The sequence below is a fragment of the Heterodontus francisci genome, chromosome 26 (genome assembly GCF_036365525.1).
Source record: "Heterodontus francisci isolate sHetFra1 chromosome 26, sHetFra1.hap1, whole genome shotgun sequence".
In the NCBI taxonomy this organism is placed as follows: domain Eukaryota; kingdom Metazoa; phylum Chordata; class Chondrichthyes; order Heterodontiformes; family Heterodontidae; genus Heterodontus; species Heterodontus francisci.
Genome location: NC_090396.1, coordinates 59,156,547 through 59,176,382, shown reverse-complemented (window position 1 = coordinate 59,176,382; position 19,836 = coordinate 59,156,547). Strand labels below are relative to the sequence as shown.

General features: G+C 42.6%; 1 protein-coding gene across 4 annotated transcripts in view; it reads left to right on the top strand.

Moving 5' to 3' along the window:
- map2k6 (mitogen-activated protein kinase kinase 6) overlaps window positions 1-19,836 on the top strand; it is a 193,665-nt gene that overhangs the window by 33,180 nt on the left and 140,649 nt on the right. For all 4 annotated transcript variants that reach the window (XM_068058336.1, XM_068058338.1, XM_068058334.1 and 1 more), the window contains exon 3: window positions 10,673-10,721. In XM_068058336.1, coding sequence (XP_067914437.1) covers window positions 10,673-10,721 — 49 coding nt within the window. The remainder of the gene's footprint in view (window positions 1-10,672; window positions 10,722-19,836) is intronic.

Here is a 19,836-nt window from a genome sequence, read left to right as displayed (position 1 = left end):
ATCAGAGGATGAAATAAACTAGAAAAATAACTTCAGCATCTCCCATTGTACCTGCTGTGTAGAAACTGCAAAGATACTTTCAGGTTGGTTAATTTTGCTGTGGACTGAACAAAGTTCAGCTGATATGACTTGGTTGATCTTATTCTTTCGAGCTTTATTTTCATCACATTCAGCGTATGTTTAGATTGGCTAATATTCAACCAAGTTTTAGCCATCACTCACGAGGGGTACATACTTGTATATGTTTGAACAGTGGATTGAGAAATGCTACTTGGTCAGTAATGGTTCCTTGTGCATTCCACATTCAGGATCTTGGAATAATGCCCCTTTGATGAACATGCTGGTCATGAGAAAACAGGACAGCATGCGACCAAAGCCCACGTGGGAAAAACTGCACCACAGCATTTATTTTATTTCTGTGTGTTGCTGCAGCTTAGAATTCTGCAAGTATTGCCATAAAACCCATATACATGTGCTGAAGTCACCTAATTAAATATGACTAATTTTTACATGTGGAACTAACTCCTTTTTTAGTTCAGTATTGTTCTTTTCATCTCTCGTGTTGCTGATGTGATATTCCTGGTGATGTGATGGATGTGATCATGTTTCTCAGATGGATTTATTTCAGGATCGGGGTACAGTTCTTATTTTATACCTCTGAAACCAGGAATAATAATGGTCAGTGAAGGGGTAGATGGTGGTGTAGTGGTAATGTCACTGGACTAATAATCCAGAGGCCCAGGCAAATTCCTTGGGATCACAACTTCAAATCCACCAAGGCAGCTGGTGGAATTTAAATTCAATTAATTAATAATAATCTCAGTAATGGTGCCATAAAACTATCATCGATTGTCATAAAAACCCACCTGATTTGCTAATGTCCTTTAGGGAAGGAAATCTGCTGTCCTTACCTGGTCTGGCCTACATGTGACTCTAGATGCACAGCAGTGTGGTTGACTCTTAACTGCCTTGTCAAATGGCCTAGCAAGCCACTCAGTTGTCAAGGGCAATTAGGGGTGGGTAACAAATACTGGCCTGGCCAGTGACACCCACATCCCATGAAAGACTAAAATAAAAAGTGTAACAATTTCAAATCTTCTCCAAAATGATAATGCTGCCAAATAGCATAAAGTTTGTAATGTGATTGGCCTGTCTCTTCTACACAGCATGAAGTTAAATTACACAAGGAAAGAATAAATGTCATTTGTTTTAAACGTATATATAAATAGAATACTGATCTTGTGCAGCAGTCATCAGAAATCTAGCATGATTTGTATTCAGTCCAGATGTGGTGTTGCTTAAATTCAAAATAGCATCCGAGAAATGCAATGAGGACAGCATTCCAGGAAAAATTCCTGTTGTATGGTTGTCAGAATTGCAGATGGGAACCCAAGCAGTGTAAGAAATTGGATGCTTAGAGACCTTAGCATCTGTCAGTGCAACTTTGTTGTAGGGTTTAATTTATCCCCAGTGGAGTAAATGTACAGTTTCTGTCAGTGCAGATCTGAACATGTTCCATTCAGAGTGTTCACAGCAGTAATGCCAGAGCTGCTGTTACCCCCAGCTGCCTCTTCCCTCTTGCTAAAATTTCTGTAGGGTTGGTTTTCACCTTCCATTGCCAGGCCGGTAATCTGGCAGGGCAGATCAATAGAATAAAAATTAGGTGAGTGCTCAGGGGTGGGTGATGTGGTGGGTGGGTGGTGCAGGAAACGAGCCAGTCTCTCAAATTACCATCCAAACAGTGAGGATACACATTGACCCCAATGCCGCAATATCACGTAAATTCAGTGGGCTTTTCTTGACTCTTGAGTAAGGTTGTGATGGGGAAATAGGGGATTTTCTTCAATCAAAAAGTACATTACATAGATAATGTAAATAGGCAAAAATGTACATGGGTAAATCTTTCAATATAATTTCTCCATGATTGTACTGTCGTGGAAGACAAGCTTGAGAAAAGTTACATATTGTTAAAATGGGAACTTGTTGCCAGCCATTTTTGATGCTCCAGCCATGGTTTTGAATCAACAACAACTACTTGCATTTATATGGCACCTTTAACATGGAAAAAAATGTTCCAAGGGGCTCCACAGAGGCACAATCCAAAAAATATTGATGCTGAGTCAAAGAAGGAGATGTTAAGAGGGGGACCAGGAACCTTGGTTGAAGAAGTGGATTTTAAGAAGGGTCTTGAAGGAGGAGAGGAAGTTGGAGATGGTAGCGTAGTGATAATGCCACTGGACTAGCAATGCAGAGGCCCAGGCTAATGCCCTGAGGACACAGGTTCAAATCCCACCACGGTAGCTGGTGGAATTTAAATTCAATTAATTAATTAAAAATCTGGAATTGAAAGCTAGTCTCAATAATGATGCCATGAACCTATCATCAATTGTTGGAAGAACCCACTCTGGTTCACTAATGCCCTGTTGGGAAGGAAATCTGCCATCCTTACCTGGTCTGGCCTACATGTGAATCCAGACCCACAGCAATATGGTTGACTCTTAACTGCCCTCTGAAATGGCCCAGCAAATCACTCCGGTCTCAAGGGTAATTACAGATGGGCAACAAATGCTGGCCTTGGCAGCGACGCCCACATCCCATGAAAAAAATAAAAGTGGAGTGGTTTAGGGATGGAATTCTAGAGTGTGGGTCTGGGCGGCTAAAAATATGGCTGCCAGTGGTTTAGCGAAATATTGGGTGGCTGGTGTATGGAGAGATGCACAAAGAGTGTTGAAATGAAGAGCTCGAGGATTGGGGAGTGGGTGTTGTAGGACTATAGGAGGTGATAAAGATGAGGAGGTGCATAACCATGAAGGGATTTAAAGATGAAAATTTTAAATTGGAGGTGTTATGGGATTTGGAGCCAATGTAGGTGAACACAGACAGGAGTGATGGGTGTCTGCGACTTGGTTAAGGTAAAATATGGGCAGCAGAATTTTGGATGAGCTGAAATTTATAAAAGTTGAAGGATGGAAGCCTGACTATGAGCGCATTGTAATGCTTGCGTCCGGTGCTGACAAATGGCAGAAGGTTTCAACAGGAGGTCAAGTGGGGTAAAAGTGGGCAATTTTGGAAGTGGAAGTAGGTTGCCTTTGTGATGAAGAGCATATGGAGTCTGAATCGCATCTTGGAGTCAAATAGCAGGTTGCAAACCATATTTTGTTCTCCTGTTTTTGTAATGCTTACATTACTGAGTGCTTACATTTAATTCTCTGAATCTCATCAGTATTATTACATTGCTGCATTTGTAGGAATGCTCATAGGTGCTGGTGAGGATTTGCGCATAACAAATATTTTTGATATGTATGTATGTGAGTGAAACAATACAGTCCAAACAGATGCAGCACGTTTTGTGAATGAAGACACGACCCAGAACCCAGAGTGCAATGTGGATCATATCGTTCCACAAACTCTAGGGAACATGCTGTGATGCAGTGCTGACTTGGAGCTGATGTGTTATTTTTAAACGAGAAGTGTAAGACATGCTAAGTGAAGAAAGAGACAACAGGTAAGGAGGTGATGAACACAAACCTTTAATTCTGCAGAACATTGATGATGATTGTTAAGGATAAATCTATTATAAATTTAATTGAGATAATGAAGTTACTGACACTTAATAACTTAAAGAGGAGGTGTGGTGCGCTGGTTATCAAGTTCAACTGCTGGTTCAAGGCAATCTTGGAGCATTTATCTTGTATCCAGTTCATCCTTGCATGACATCTATGATTGTAAGTGCAGTTCTAATCCCACTTCCTGCACATGATGTCACTGGAATGCAATGTCACAGCTACATGGTTATGTACAAACTGTCTGCTCCCAAACTCTGACCATCAGTTCTGAAGTAAGTAGGGTCAGTGGTGACCCTGCACTAAACCCCCTCCCAACACCAGAGATATCTCTCTTCTTAATAGTTTGAATGATGGGACAATTCAATAGAATATACTTTTTCTTTCAAAATGCATCAATATCATCCATAAAACTTGTGGTCTGTAATTTAAAAAAAAATCGAACCATTGCTGTATAAATATCTACATTAAGTTGTTGACATTTTTTGAAGTAGATGAAGTCCAATTTTTCTGAGACCATTTACCTATTCTTTATTGACAATGTACAGACATCACAGTCTCTGGAAATTTGTGAGGAATCCTCAGTTGAGGTACCCTCCACAATCCCCTCGGGATGAAGTGGCACTGCCAGAGGATGATACCTGGTATCCCCCTCGAGAGGGCCTTCAGCTGGCGGTGTGGTCCAGGGAAGGACTGCTTGATTGCACAAGAGTGGGCAGCTCTTTGACAGAAAATCTGGCTGAATATTTTGCCGAGTACTCCAATGTCTATCTGAGTAGTTGAGCCCACACAGACTCTCAAAATAGTTTCTAAACTGTAAGGCTAATGGCTGCCCAATGCATGGTCTAGGGCTGTGGTAAGGGATATGAAAAGACAGCACAATGTGAACTCCATCTGATCTGGCCCTTTACCAGTGTTACCCTGTGAATGAGTTGCCCTGCCCATCTGTAAGCTTGTGGGTTTGTTTGCCTTGCTATTGTGTTCACCCAAAAGGCAAGGACAAGGACGTGCAAGAATTACTCATGAAGATGAGACCAAATTTTATTTAACATTGTATTGTACAAATACACTGAGGATCTTGCTACAATAAGTTACCAAGCGTAATGAACATTATGACTGTTGAACTGAAAGAACACTTGCATGTACTTGAAAGGACCTGCATATGTACTATTGCGATGTGTACCATTTAAGATGTAGTATCATTAGCTGAGGCTTTGATGTGAAATGATAAATGGTTTGATTAAAATTATTAAACAATTTCAGAATCAAAGTATTACTGTCTCCACTTCCCGTCTTCTTGTGTTGCTATTACTTTCCTGGCTGTACTGGTATCTGATGATGCTGTCTGTCAGTTTTAAGTGCAAGTCACAGATGTGCTTTTGCCAATCGCCAGCTGTACGTGTGAATGTTTGGGAAATGATTACTAAAAAAATCAATCATTTTACAGCTCATGTTAGGATTTTTGAAAGTAATGTCATTTTTTTTTCATGCTGCAGTTGCATATAACACACTTCTGGTTTTTTGATTCAGATTCTCTGTTCTCTGTCCTCAGTTTAAGACTCCTGTCTGCTTTAGCGAAATCTCAGTTTTGTCCCTTTGCACCTGCACTGGAACCTGATCTCTGGCCGTTCCTGGGACCCTGTTCTCTCTGCTCGCTCCTCTTACCCTTACCTGCCTTTGGCACCTTTTAATTTTCTTGCTGTGTTCAAATTGGCTGCTGATAAAGGTGATAACACTTTAAAGGGTGTGAAGCATTTTTGGGATATCCTGAGGATGTGCAAGGCATGATATAAATGCAAATCGTTCTTTGTTTCCATTTAAAAAAAGCCACATAAAGCGTTTGGAGCTGTTTCTTGGGTTGTGAAGTTGAAGTGAAGAAATGTTCTCGATCTATAAAATACCCTGTTAAAGAACGGTGTGTCTCCGTACATGAAACCTCTTGCAAGATGCTTGTTCTCTTTGACTATGTGTCACACAAATGCTATAGTAAACCCAAGATGTTTAACGGTGATGGATGCTATTCTTCTGAAAAGATTCGCTGATAATGAGAAATCTGTAATGCTGAAATGCTTCATTTACAAACTATTAAAAGGAAAAACAAATAAATCTGATTTCGCAGCTGTAATTCAGAAGTGACTGAGAGGTATAACATAGTATTACATAGGATGTACGACACGGAAACAGGTTATTCAGCCCAACTAGAATTTGGCCTAACTATCAGCCTCAAGAAAACGAACAGCATGGGGCAGGATGTCAGAAATGCTCCATCCATCAGTATTGGCGACCACGCACTGGAAGTGGTTCAAGAGTTCACCTACCTAGGCTCAACTATCACCAGTAACCTGTCTCTAGATGCAGAAATCAACAAGCGCATGGGAAAGGCTTCCACTGCTATGTCCAGACTGGCCAAGAGAGTGTGGGAAAATGGCACACTGACACGGAACACAAAAGTCCGAGTGTATCAAGCCTGTGTCCTCAGTACCTTGCTCTATGGCAGCGAGGCCTGGACAACGTATGTCAGCCAAGAGCGACGTCTCAATTCATTCCATCTTCGCTGCCTCCAGAGAATACTTGGCATCAGGTGGCAGGACCGTATCTCCAACACAGAAGTCCTCGAGGCAGCCAACATCCCCAGCTTATACACACTACTGAGTCAGCGGCGCTTGAGATGGCTTGGCCATGTGAGCCGCATGGAAGATGGCAGGATCCCCAAAGATACCTTGTACAGCGAGCTCGCCACTGGTATCAGACCCACCGGCCGTCCATGTCTCCGCTTCAAAGACGTCTGCAAACGCGACATGAAGTCCTGTGACATTGATCACAAGTCGTGGGAGTCAGTTGCCAGCGTTCGCCAGAGCTGGCGGGCAGTCATTAAGGCAGGGCTAAAGTGTGGCGAGTCGAAGAGACTTGGCAGTTGGCAGGAAAAAAGACAAAAGCGCAAGGGGAGAGCCAACTGTGTAACAGCCCCGACAAACAAATTTTTCTGCAGCACCTGTCACTCTAGAATTGGCCTTTATAGCCACTCCAGGCACTGCTCCACAAACCACTGACCACCTCCAGGCGTTTACCCATTGTCTCCCGAGACAAGGAGGCCAAAGAAGACGACACGGAAACAGGTTATTCAGCCCAACTAGTCCACACTGGTATTTATGCTCCACTTGAGCCTCCTCTCATCTTTCCTCATCTAAATCTATCATCATAACCACCTATTTCCTTCTCCCTCATGTTTGTTTCGCTTTCCCTTAAATGCATCTATACTATTCACTTCAACCACTCCCCATGATAGCAAGTTCCACATTCTCACCATTCTTTGGGTAAAGAAGTTTCTTCTGAATTCCCTATTGGATTTCTTGGTGACTATCTATCTTATATCGATGACATTTAGTTATTTTAGTTTAGAGATACAGCACTGAAACAGGCCCTTCGGCCCACCGAGTCTGTGCCGACTATCAACCACCCATTTATACTAATCCTACACTAATCCCATATTCCTACCACATCCCCACCTGTCCCTATATTTCCCTACCACCTACCTATACTAGGGACAATTTATAATGGCCAATTTACCTACCAACCTGCAAGTCTTTTGGCTTGTGGGAGGAAACCGGAGCACCCGGAGAAAACCCACGCAGACACAGGGAGAACTTGCAAACTCCACACAGGCAGTACCCAGAATTGAACCTGGGTCGCTGGAGCTGTGAGGCTGCGGTGCTAACCACTGTGCCGCCAGTTATGCTGTTCTTCACAAGAGGAATCATACCTTGTGCATCCACTCTATCAAAATCTTTCATGATTTTAAATCCCTCTATTATGTCACCCCTCAACCTTCTTTATTTAAGAAGAAAGAAACCCAGCCTGTTCATCCTTTCCTGATACGTATGCCCATGCATATCTGGTATCATCCTCATTAATCTTCTCTGTACCCTCTCCAGTGCCTCTATCCCTTTTCTGGCAACCAGAACTGCACACTGGTCTAACCAAGGTTCGATACAGGTTTAGTATAACTTCCCTACTTTTCAATTCCATCCCTCTACAAATAAAGCCTAGTGATTGGTTTGCATTTTTTAATGGCCTTGCTAACCTGTGGCGTAACTTTTATTGATTGGTGTATTTGTACTCCAAGATCCCTTTGTTCCTCTACCCCACCTAGACTGACAGCTTCCAAGTGACCTCCCGTATTCTTCCTACCAAAAAGTACTACCTCACATTTATCTGTATTGAACTTCATTTGCCAATTATTTTCCCATTCTGCAAGTTTATTAATGTCCTCCTGTAATCTGTTGCAATCCTCCTCAGTATTGACTATCCTTCCCTGCAATTTGTTGTCATCCACAAATTTAGAAATTGTATTTTGGATTCCAAAGTCCAAATCATTAATGTAAATTGTGAACAGCCATAGTCCCTACACTGATCCTTGTGACCCACCTTCTGCCACTCTGAATAACAGCCCTTTACTCCCACTGTCTGCTTTCTGTCTTGAAGCCAGCTAGCAATCCATTCTGCTACTTGTCCCCTGACTCCACATTCTCTGACCCTATTCATTAGTCTATTATTGGGCACCTTATCAATGGTCTTTTGAAAATCCAGATAAATTACATCCACTGCATTACCATTGTCTACTCTCCCTGTATTCAATCAGCTGTGTAAGCTAACGTTCACTCTTAATATATACACACCGCTCCTTAAGGTAAATTCTAATTTGCTCATGCTAACCTTTTTGAAGGAGTTGGAACAGTGCCAGTTGTATTCACATTGCACATTGACTCGAGGTGTACCTGGCTGGGATGACTTTCATTTTCAGAAACAACAGTGTAATTGAAAAAGATGTTCTCATGTCCTGAGGAGAGCCTATGAAAGGATACACTGTGATACATGCATGTGCCAGTGCCATATTTAACCAGGAAATCATTTCTAATTTGCTGAAATTATTGCAAGCACTTTGTCATAATTACAAAAAAACACAATATAATCTGTATTTTTATTCGCTTAAATATAGCCTGGTTTTAACAACTTTACTATGTAAAAAGATGGTTATATTATGTTCAGGTAGACTGCTTAAAAACCTGTTGTAATGAACTAAATTTACAGTGTAATAAACTTTGGTGTCAACTGGAATAATTCCAGTGTCCAAATCTGGTAGCTGTCTGGTTCAGCGCTGTGATACTCGAATCTCCCTTCACCTTGCATTTGGCCTTCACTGTGAGCAGTATTTCTTCTTTGTCTCTGGGCTTGTACCAAGACCCATTCAGCCATCACCCCTGTGCTCATTGACCTACATTGGCTGCTGGTTGAGCAACGCCTCAATTTTAAAAGTCTCATTCCTGTTTTCAGATCCCTCCATGGGCCCCTCCCTATATCTGTAATCTTCTTTCGTCCACAACCATCTAGAATATCTGCATTCCTCTAATTCTGGCCTCTTGAGTATCCCTGATTTTAATCTCCCCACCACTGGTGGCCGTGCCTTTGGCTGCCTGGGTCCTAAGCTTTGGAATTCCCTCCCTAAACCTCTCTACCTTTCTCTTTCTTCCTTCAAGACGTTCCTTAAAGCTTACCTCTTTGACCAAGCTTTTGCTCATCTGTCCTAATATCTCCTTCTGTGGCTCGCTGTCATATTTTGTTTTATAACGCTCCTGTGAAGTGCCTTGGGACATTTTATTACTTTAAAGGTGCTATATAAATGCAAGTTGTTGGGCTATTTAGTGCGATGTTGGCCTCTGTTAAATGTCTCTTGCTCTTATCAAGTTGTACAGACCTGCAAAGCTGTCATTTTGCAGAGCTTATGGCAGAAGAATAGAAGTTTTCAATGGATTCATTGGCCAAAGGCGTTTTCTGTTTTGTAAGAAATTGTACTGTGGAATACAGAAGACGTTCTTCATGAATATTATCAAAACTCCAGTCACGTGTGTGGAGAGGGCAGCCGTGAGTTTTGAGGCATCTTCTCATTTGAAAGGAAATAATCATCCGTGCTACTCTTGTGTGCCTCTTTGTGGTCAGCACGTGAAACATAGCCAGAGGACTGGAAACAAGTTTTTAAAGGGGAAAAACAGAAATAATTAAGGAGAAAGTACAGCAACTTGAGTTGTGTCTGTCTTTCCAGTTTTGCCTGAGGGGAGAGTTGGAAAATTGACATCTGTTTGGATGTGGTATAGAAATATTCCTGGAATATAGAGCAATTCCAGACACTCAATTTATACACGCGTCTCGGTGTTTAAATACATTTATATAAAATGCAAGATCAGTTTTCCCTGGTCTTCATCCAGTTTCCTTCTCCATGGAGGGAGGAGGGAGGGGGTGGAGTTCTAGGTCGTAGACCTCTCTATGCTCTGCAGTTAGCTGCAGAAGGAGCTTGCACCTATCACTTAGCACTAGCCAAGTGACGGCTCGCCCTGGTACTCCGATTTATATCCATCTGATTCTGCTGTTCAGTTACTGTGTCCTTGCTTTTTTGGAAAAAAAAAAAGCAGAAATAATTTTAGAATCACAGATGAAGGCCATTTGGCCCATCGTGCTAAAGCTAGGTGTCTGAAAGAGCTATCCATTTAGTCCCGGTGTCCTGCCCTTCCCCTGTACCCTTTTGAATTTTTATTTTTTCAATTATTTATCCGGTTTACCTTTCTTTTCCTAAAAAAAAAAATCGAGGCTGTTCTTCCAACATTGTTTTTGTTAGGGCGTTCCATGTTTTAACTCTTATCTAAAATAAATTCTTCCTAACCCTCATCTTTGTTCTTGTGGTGATTGTTTTTTAATTTATGTACTTTAGTTTGAGAACTCCCTAAAACACCTATGTCACTGAATCACCAACCAATGGAAATGACTTTTGCTGCTTTACCTAATCAAAACCCTTAATATTTTTGAACACCTCTACCAGATCTCCTTCATTCTGATGAAACATGCCTCAGTTTCTCCAGCGTGGCTTTACAACTAGCCTCCTATTCGCAATATCATCTTAGTGCAACTCTTTTGCATCTTTTCCACAGCCTTGATAGTTTTGTTGTTGCTTAGCTGATGTGAAGCATATTCCCTCAGTAACTCGTGTGTTGTAGGGAGTTCTTGAGCTAGTTTGCTGAGAAAACTGTGCGTAGTTGAAATCTTTTCTTTTCTCTTTGCAGTCCACCAAGAGACCTGGATTCAAAGGCTTGCATTGCTATAGGTGAAAAGGTAAGAGTTAGTCTATTGCTGCTGTTTACTCCACACAATACCACGTCTCTTAGAAACAAGGCACGTGGAAACAATATGACATCAAACCATTATATTGAGACGTTGCTTTTAGCAAAGCTTTAAAGTACAAATTTCATATTATCCATTTCTTTTGAATTCTTGGCAGCTAAATTTTAGGCTGTAACGAATCCTTAAAAAGATACAAAGTGAGTGAGCTGCACTTTGTCCTTGGTGAGAAGGTGGCACTGTCCTTTTAAAGATTTTTAAAGTGGAAGCTTCCTGTGGCAGCATTGTAATTTCGCAAGTTAAATTGTAAGTTGAGAACAGAAAGTGCTGGAAATACACAGCAGGTCAGGCAGGATCTGTGGAGAGAGAAGAAGAGTTAACGTTTCAGGTCTGTGACCTTTCATCGTAAGCTGTTTGCTTGTTGATCAGTAACATGCATTACAATGCTGTTTTTAGGATTTGTTTATTTGTGGCAGAAGATAAAAGAGCATGAAATTTTACAATGCAGAAACAGGCCATTCGGCCCAACGGGTCAATGCTGGTGTTTATGTTTTGCATGAGCCTCCTTGTAACTTACTTCATCTCATCGGTGGACTTGTTTGGTGCTGAGTGCACTGTTAATTTTTGATGTTGTAATCCTCTGACCTTGGGTTGATGAAACTGTCCAGCAAAACCCTGTAAATGCTTGAATACTTGTATTTTGAGGTAGAAGTTGATCGGATGAGCAGCACTGCTTTTAGATGTCAAATCTTGGTAAACAACGGCCATGTTTTCTGCCTAGCCTTGCAAATGTGTGAACTTGATGCCCATAATAAATTGGTCACAATTTTTTTTTTTCATTTTTCTTTTAGTTTTCACAAAATGTCAGGGCTGTCTTAAAGGTGGGGGCCATTCCTGCAGTATTACTTTTAAAGGAACAATAAAACACCATAATTGATCAAATTTCTGAAGCAGTTTTATGTTGCTGTGCTGGCTTTGTCCACTGGAGGGCAATGCGTCACCGTTGCATAATATTCCTAGTGGAAAGTACTATTGTTCCGGTCAGCTAGAAATAGGCATCACTTCATTCACTTTTTATTGTTTTTTAAAAGCATTTCAAGCATTTTTCTATTGACCCAAGTTAAAACTAGACTCTGTCTGTTTTCCATCATTTTTAAAAAATTAATTTTTTGTGTAAAAGCACAAGCATGCAGTCTGCATGATGATTTAAAGTGGGGAATTTACGGTGCGTGCCCACACAAGTGACAGAATGAAAGAGTCCAGTGAGGTAATGGGCAGTCTGATCCCTTGCAAGACGAGAAGGTGTTGCAGCTCTCATAGGGCTCTGAGCCCTGGCCTTCAGACCACACATCTGCGGAAACACGTCCACACCCAAATGGTGGGAGAAGTTTGGAACTCTCTTCCGCAAACATGCCAGATCAGTTGCTAATTTTAAATTAGTAGATTTTCGTTATGCGAAGATATTAAGGGATATGGGACCAAGGAGGGTATATGGAGTTAGGTGGATCAGCTATGATTTAACTGACTAGTGGAACAAACTTGAGGGGCTCCTCTTGTTCCTATCAAAGGGTTTATTGGAGCACAAGGCCTTGTGTGTCCCTCTCTCCCTTCTCTGCCGATTTAGACAGGGCAAGTTGCTGCAATGGGGTTATTTAAAAGTTGTAACAGCCAGGAAGAGGCTTTCCTAACAGTATTTGACTGCTGCCAGCACAGCCTGTGAAGCATTTTGCTTCTGACCTGTTGACCTTGGCACCATCAGAAGAAATTAGGGCGGCTGCAGAATTAATCCGGACCTGACTTAAATTATCCAGACTGCTGGTAACGCTGCGGCTTTGATTCCTTTTAACGAAAGGACAGCAACCGGACCCCAAGAGAGAGTGATGATCATGCCAGAATGTTTACTGACGTATTTTCACGCTTCAGTTGTTCATAGGATTTCCGTTCCTGGAAGCAGTTCAGTCTCGTGCAAAAACCTTTACTTTCCCACAGAATTGGCCTTGGTGTGTGTACAGCCCCATGTTGCACCTGTGAGTTTGAATTGCGGAAGAGATTAAGACTAACATCCTCAAAACTACAACCTGCCATTTACTTCTGGTATTAAAATATGTGCAAGAGGTTAGGGTGGGTTGTTCCTTGGCTCAGTGGGCAAGGGTAACACACCACGCAGTGTGATCTAGAGCCAAATGAGCTGAAATATCCCAAGCTTGACCACATCCTGGGGACCAGGTGGAGCATCACAGTTGGCCTCAGCACCATGTGCTAGGAATAGTGCTCGCGACTGCTATCCAGTGACCTGTTGCAGTTGTGGATGTTGAGTGAGGTCCTGGATAAGGCTCAATTTTAATGCCCTCCACAGTACAGGAGCCAGATGGTGCAAATTCACAATGAATGAGGAAGGATTTTTGGCCATCTTGATTCTCCATCGAATGGGATCCGAACTTCCCCATGGCCACATCCAGTTGCTTTTTAGAAGCTACTAGGGCTTTTTCTCTGCACCACACTATCCACTCATTCTTGTCTCCCACAGCAAGAATGGCTAATTTAGTGTGTTTCTGGGGAGGCTGGAGAATCAGATCTCGGCAAAAGTGAATGAAAGGGAGAAACCTGCAGAAAAATGCAAGAAACTATCGCTGTATCTATCTAAATCAGGGGACACAATCACTGACCAACGCAAGCAAATGGACCGCTGGGTTGAGCGCTACCTAGAACTGTACTCCAGGGAGAATGTTGTCACTGAGACTGCCCTCAATGCAGCCCAGCCTCTACCAGTCATGGATGAGCTGGACGCACAGCCAACAAAATCGGAACTCAGTGATGCCATTGATTCTCTAGCCAGCGGAAAAGCCTCTGGGAAGGACAGCATTACCCCTGAAATAATCAAGAGTGTCAGGCCTGCTATACTCTCAGCACTACATGAACTGCTATGCCTGTGCTGGGACAAGGGAGCAGTACCTCAGGACATGCGCGATGCCAATATCATCACCCTCTATAAAAACAAAGGTGACCGCGGTGACTGCAACAACTACCGTGGAATCTCCCTGCTCAGCATAGTGGGGAAAGTCTTTGCTCGAGTCGCTTTAAACAGGCTCCAGAAGCTGGCCGAGCGTGTCTACCCTGAGGCACAGTATGGCTTTCGAGCAGAGAGATCCACCGTTGGCATGCTGTTCTCCCTTTGTCAGATACAGGAGAAATGCCGTGAACAACAGATGCCCCTCTACATTGCTTTCATTGATCTCACCAAAGACTTTGACCTCGTCAGCAGACATGGTCTCTTCAGACTACTAGAAAAGATCGGATGTCCACCAAAGCTACTAAGTATCATCACCTCATTCCATGACAATATGAAAGGTACAATTCAACATAGCGGCACCTCATCAGAGCCCTTTCCTATCCTGAGTGGCATGAAACAGGGCTGTGTTCTCGCACCTACACTGGGATTTTCTTCTCCCTGCTGCTCTCTCATGCGTTCAAGTCTTCAGAAGAAGGAATTTTCCTCCACACAAGATCAAGTGGCAGGTTGTTCAACCTTGCCCGTCTAAGAGCGAAGACCAAAGTACGGAAAGTCCTCATCAGGGAACTCCTCTTTGCTGACGATGCTGCTTTAACATCTCACACTGAAGAGTGTCTGCAGAGTCTCATCGACAGGTTTGCGGCTGCCTGCAATGAATTTGGCCTAACCATCAGCCTCAAGAAAACGAACATCATGGGACAGGCTGTCAGAAATGCTCCATCCATCAATATCGGTGACCACGCTCTGGAAGTGGTTCAAGAGTTCACCTACCTAGGCTCAACTATCACCAGTAACCTGTCTCTAGATGCAGAAAACAACAAGTGCATGGGAAAGGCTTCCACTGCTATGTCCAAACTGGCCAAGAGAGTGTGAGAAAATGGCGCACTGACACGGAACACAAATGTCCGAGTGTATCAAGCCTGTGTCCTCAGTACCTTGCTCTATGGCAGCGAGGCCTGGACAACGTATGTCAACCAAGAGCGACGTCTCAATTCATTCCATCTTCGCTGCCTCCAGAGAATACTTGGCATCAGGTGGCAGGACTATATCTCCAACACAGAAGTCCTCGAGGCAGCCAACATCCCCAGCTTATACACACTACTGAGTCAGCGGCGCTTGAGATGGCTTGGCCATGTGAGCCGCGTGGAAGATGGCAGGATCCCCAAAGACACATTGTACAGCGAGCTCGCCACTGGTATCAGACCCACCGCCCGTCCATGTCTCCGCTTTAAAGATGTCTACAAACGCGACATGAAGTCCTGTGACATTGATCACAAGTCGTGGGAGTCAGTTGCCAGCGATCGCCAGAGCTGGCGGGCAGCCATAAAGACGGGGCTAAAGTGTGGCGAGTCGAAGAGACTTAGCAGTTGGCAGGAAAAATGACAGAAGCGCAAGGGGAGAGCCAACTGTGTAACAGCCCCGACAAACACATTTTTCTGCAGCACCTGTGGAAGAGTCTGTCACTCTAGAATTGGCCTTTATAGCCACTCCAGGCGCTGCTCCACAAACCACTGACCACCTCCAGGCGCTTACCCATTGTCTCTCGAGACGAGGAGGCCAAAGAAGAAGTCTGTGGTAATCAGCCCTTAACGTTCCTTTTTCAGGAGAAATGTTCCTATTGACAGATTTCTAAGTACCAGTGACACAAAGGGCTATGGGGATAGTGTGGGAAAATGGCACTGAAGTGGATTATCAGCCATGATCATATTTAATAGTGGAGCAGGATCGATGGGCTGAGTGGCCTACTCCTGTTCCTGTGAAATGGTGGCCTCAAGGGGGCAGCAACAGTATTATAAATACAATGTTAAGACAGGCGGTTTCGATGAAGGGTCAGTGACCCGAAACGTTAACTCTGCTTCTCTTTCCACAGATGCTGCCAGACCTGCTGAGTGGTTCCAGCATTTCTTGTTTTTAGTTAAGACAGGCAGTCGTCGAAGTAGATGGTGCCAGGGCATAAATGCAACTAGGAAATATTTGGTCCACAGAAGGAGGCTTCATGTAAATTCCAATCTCAAACTGAAAAGTGTCTTCATCGTCACTTTAGCAGTGGTCCTTTAAAGTGTGATTTAATTCTGTGGTATTTGGAAAGCAGCTGTTGAACTTAAGTGTTGGAATTATTATCATTATAAAGGGATTGAATGAAAGAATGGGAATATTGCATCTATGCAGTGAAATCAGGCCCGAAACAACATTCAGACAAATGAAGAGCCAGTGGAGAAGCCTCAGAGGACGTCTTTGTCTCCAGGCCATTTTCAAACAACGACACACAAACAAGCCACGCGTTACCATTTGGAAACCTTGCCTGTACAAGTAGGATGTCGGCATTTTATGTGGTTGCTATCACTGATATTGAGACAGGCCTTGATGAAAACCATCCCACGCGTTTCCACAAACATACCTTGAATATGTGCTTCCCTGGAGTATTACTGGAGCCCTGGCGATGTGCTCCTGGAACAAAGTTGAGGTTTTTGACGCTATCTTGGACGATGCAGTCCAAATCCACCCACCGCTTTCTACCATAGAAACCTGGTCTATTAAGTATGTATCTGTGCAATTTTTCCTCCCAAGCTTCCAGCCTATTAAATCCAGCTGGGAAATTTTGACTCTTCTACAAAAATACTGCATGGATGGGGTATCTGTGCACAGTACAGTGACACCCCATTGTTGTTGCATCCAACGCTGCCGATTATTAAACCTCGAAAGAAAAGTGAACAAATTGTGCTCACTTCCCTCCACCCTAAACCTCTTCACAAAAATCAGTGGTGCATCTTCACGGTTGTTCGAAGATGCTAGCTTGCCCAGAATACTTCAGCTGTTTTGCACCGAGGATCTGGTAAGCTAATCAGACTGTATATTTTTAAATTTAATTTTGGACTACACTGTGTTAAAGTCTGTGCAGCCCTAATGAAGTTACCACCCAGAGAAGAACTTGGGTGCATGCTTAACCTGATAATTTTCATGATTTCATTTAAAAAAATCACCAATTAATGCATGTAGTTTCAAGTGGCCCACTACTTTCATAACCTTGATAAGACATATCTCCAACATAACTGTTGCTATATTATAAAAAGGTACCTCTAACATGCATTTTCTATCTCTCACTTCTACCATCATCTGGATCGAACAAAATCCCGCAGCTAAAGAAAATACCTTCAATGACACAGGAGCCAGAATGTCTGCAATCTCTGACTGACCTTGCAAAAAGTACCAAGAGTCCTGGGGGGTAATTTTGATGAAAGGTGAAAACAGACACTGAGTGAGTGCAGTGCTAATAGGTGCAGTGCTAATGAGACTAAGCCTGTTTGAAAGTCTGGATTGGGCACACAGTTCTGACCCAGAACACTGGTTGTCATAATTTGAAATTGCCTGGAGGTGCTAAACAGACACCTGCAGGTTTCAGCGCTCAAGCACTGCTTAGAGCCAGTTTTTATGGAGCAGCACATGTGAGCTCCTCGCGCTAGCTTCCACTGCTATGGCTGATACGCAGTGATACGTTGCAGCATCGTTCAGGGGTTGAAGGAGATAGCGCAAAGGTTCTCAGACATGGCACTGGAGGTCTTGGTGGAGGAGGTCCAGAGGAGGAGGGGTGTCCTGTACCCACAGGAGGGCAGAGGTCCCTCCTGTCCCCCTCTCCTCCAGCAGCTGGTGTTGGTCTACCTGGCCTCATATCCTTATCCCATTCTTCTTGCAGACCCAAGAGGAGCCCCTAGCATGATTCCCATGACCAAGCACTCCCTTTCTCACAGCCACGCTTATAAGTTGAAGTAGCACAACACTTACCCATTTTAGGTGAAGTCCTCAGAAATTTTCTCGAAAAATGTTACTTGAGTGTTGAAGTTTTGACAAAAGGGCCTGATTTTAACTCTGTCTTAGTGAATGGGTTTTGAGTGAGTTAAGATCAGGCCCAAGGTGTTCCAGAAAGTCTCCTGACGTGTTTCAGAGGTCCTCTTCACAGCTCCAGCAGCAATAACCATGAAATGGTGAGTATTCCTTTAAGTAGGGCTTGAAATTGACATCAATGCCATGTTTACTTCCGAACAACTGGTCACTATTGGGTGAGGGCATTAGTTGAAGCACCAGCCACCAAAATGCTGTGCAGCCTCTTTAATGAGTGCTCGTGGGCATTTTAAGTGGCAATCAGTTTATCAAGCCACTGAGTGGCCATTCCTAGGGCTGGCTAAAACTCCTTTACCAAGATGGTGCCCTGTGTGAAACATGAGCTAAACCAGTGTTTCAGCTCAAGACTCCATCTTAGCCACCCCCTTACCTCTTCAAAACCTGAAGTATTCAGTGAAAATCACCCCTCTGGTCTGCAGTCTGAAGATCAATTGAATTCTGAACTCACCAACTGTTTTACTTAACAGCAATTAACCCTTAACGAGTAACTGCTTCACCTTAGCAGTATAATAATACATTGCATATCATACGTACAAAACTTCTGTCCTGATAAAGCACCCGACCAATCATCTGACTTAGTGTGAGGAGCACTGTGACAGAATCCACTGGTATGGATGATATGAGAATGGTTCGACTGCACACATTTTCTATCAAACCTCTAGAACAAAGGATATTGAGGGGAGATTTAATAGAAATCTCCAAGATTATGACAGGCTTAGATAAATTAGATGAGGAAAAACTGTTCCCATTAACTGATGGTACAAGGACTAGGGGACACAGATTGAAAGATTTGAGCAAAAGATGCAGGGAGAATATGAGGAAGCACTTTTATGCAGAGGGTGGTAATGAGCTGGAATTCACTGCCCACATGGGTGGTGGAACTGGAGACAATCCATGACTTCAAAGGAAAATTGGATGGCCAGTTGAAGGAAATAGACCTTCAGCGCTACGGGGCTTGAGCAGGGGAGTGGAACTGACTGAATAGCTCTGTGGAGAGCCAGCATGGTCTCGATTGGTCGAGTGGCCTCCTTCTGTGTTGTAAATGACTCTGACTCTGTGATACTTCCTGTGTCATGCTCTGACAGCACTTTTTGATTGCCTTAAATTTTATATTGCTAATATAAACATATCACAGTTCTAACTCTCAGCAATCTGAACAACTTATTTTGAAATAAAAAGCCAATCATTTTGCTCAAAATATTTTCTCAAAATTCTTTGTTTTCTGATCACCTAAAATATTTCGTCTTCACAATAAGATTCTGGCAAACATTTAAAAATATATCCATTTCAAACAATAGTAAATTAGCCAATGGGTTTTCTGTTCCTGAACATTTCTCCTCAAAAGACCTGTTTTCCTCTCAGATGGATGTGGCTGCAGTTCGGGCTTTAATCCAATATTTGAGCTTTTTTGGCCCTCTCGTGCCTTGTCTATGAAGACTGTACTGCATCTGCCTGATCGTGCCATGTTTCTTGTTGCCCATTTGCATCTTTGTTTTTTTGAAAATGTTGTTGCTGTTTCATTTCTTTTAGTTTTCACAGCAGTGTTTTTCTTCTCATTCAGGTGAATGTATAACATCTGAATGCACGGTGCTGTCATGCACTTGCAATCTGTACTACTTCTTTCCAAGTTTCTGCAGATGTTTTTCCATCAATTTTAGTTTTTGTGTTTGGTATTTTTGTGGTATTGAGCACTGAATCAACAGTACGCAGTCACTCCTTATTTATATGAGCCAGTTTCCTCTTTGTTGTTTTAAGGGTCATGCCACAATTTTTTCTGCATTTATTAAGAAAGGTTGCTGTTAGTCCCTCAAAGTTTATTGATTTTAACTACATCTTTTTCTTTTATTGTTTCCATGTATATCTTTAAAAGTACACATTATCGTACATGGTAATATAGGGATTGGTAGACAAAAAAAACCAAGGTCCATCTATATCACCACCTACATCCGGTAGTTGCATGATCCAATTATAATTGAGTTGTTGACTAATCATAGCAATCAATCTCTATCAATAAGTCCTTCATGTATATATTCCTAAGTTTTTACTCAGTGATAATTGTAGAATTAAATCCACTTCTCAAGTATACTTATGGTCTTTTTTAATTATTTTAACATTATATCTTAACTATCTTTACACATTTCAGTCTGTCATACTTAGTAGTGTTTACATAATGTCTTTAGGAAAGAAAGAAAGAAGTTATTG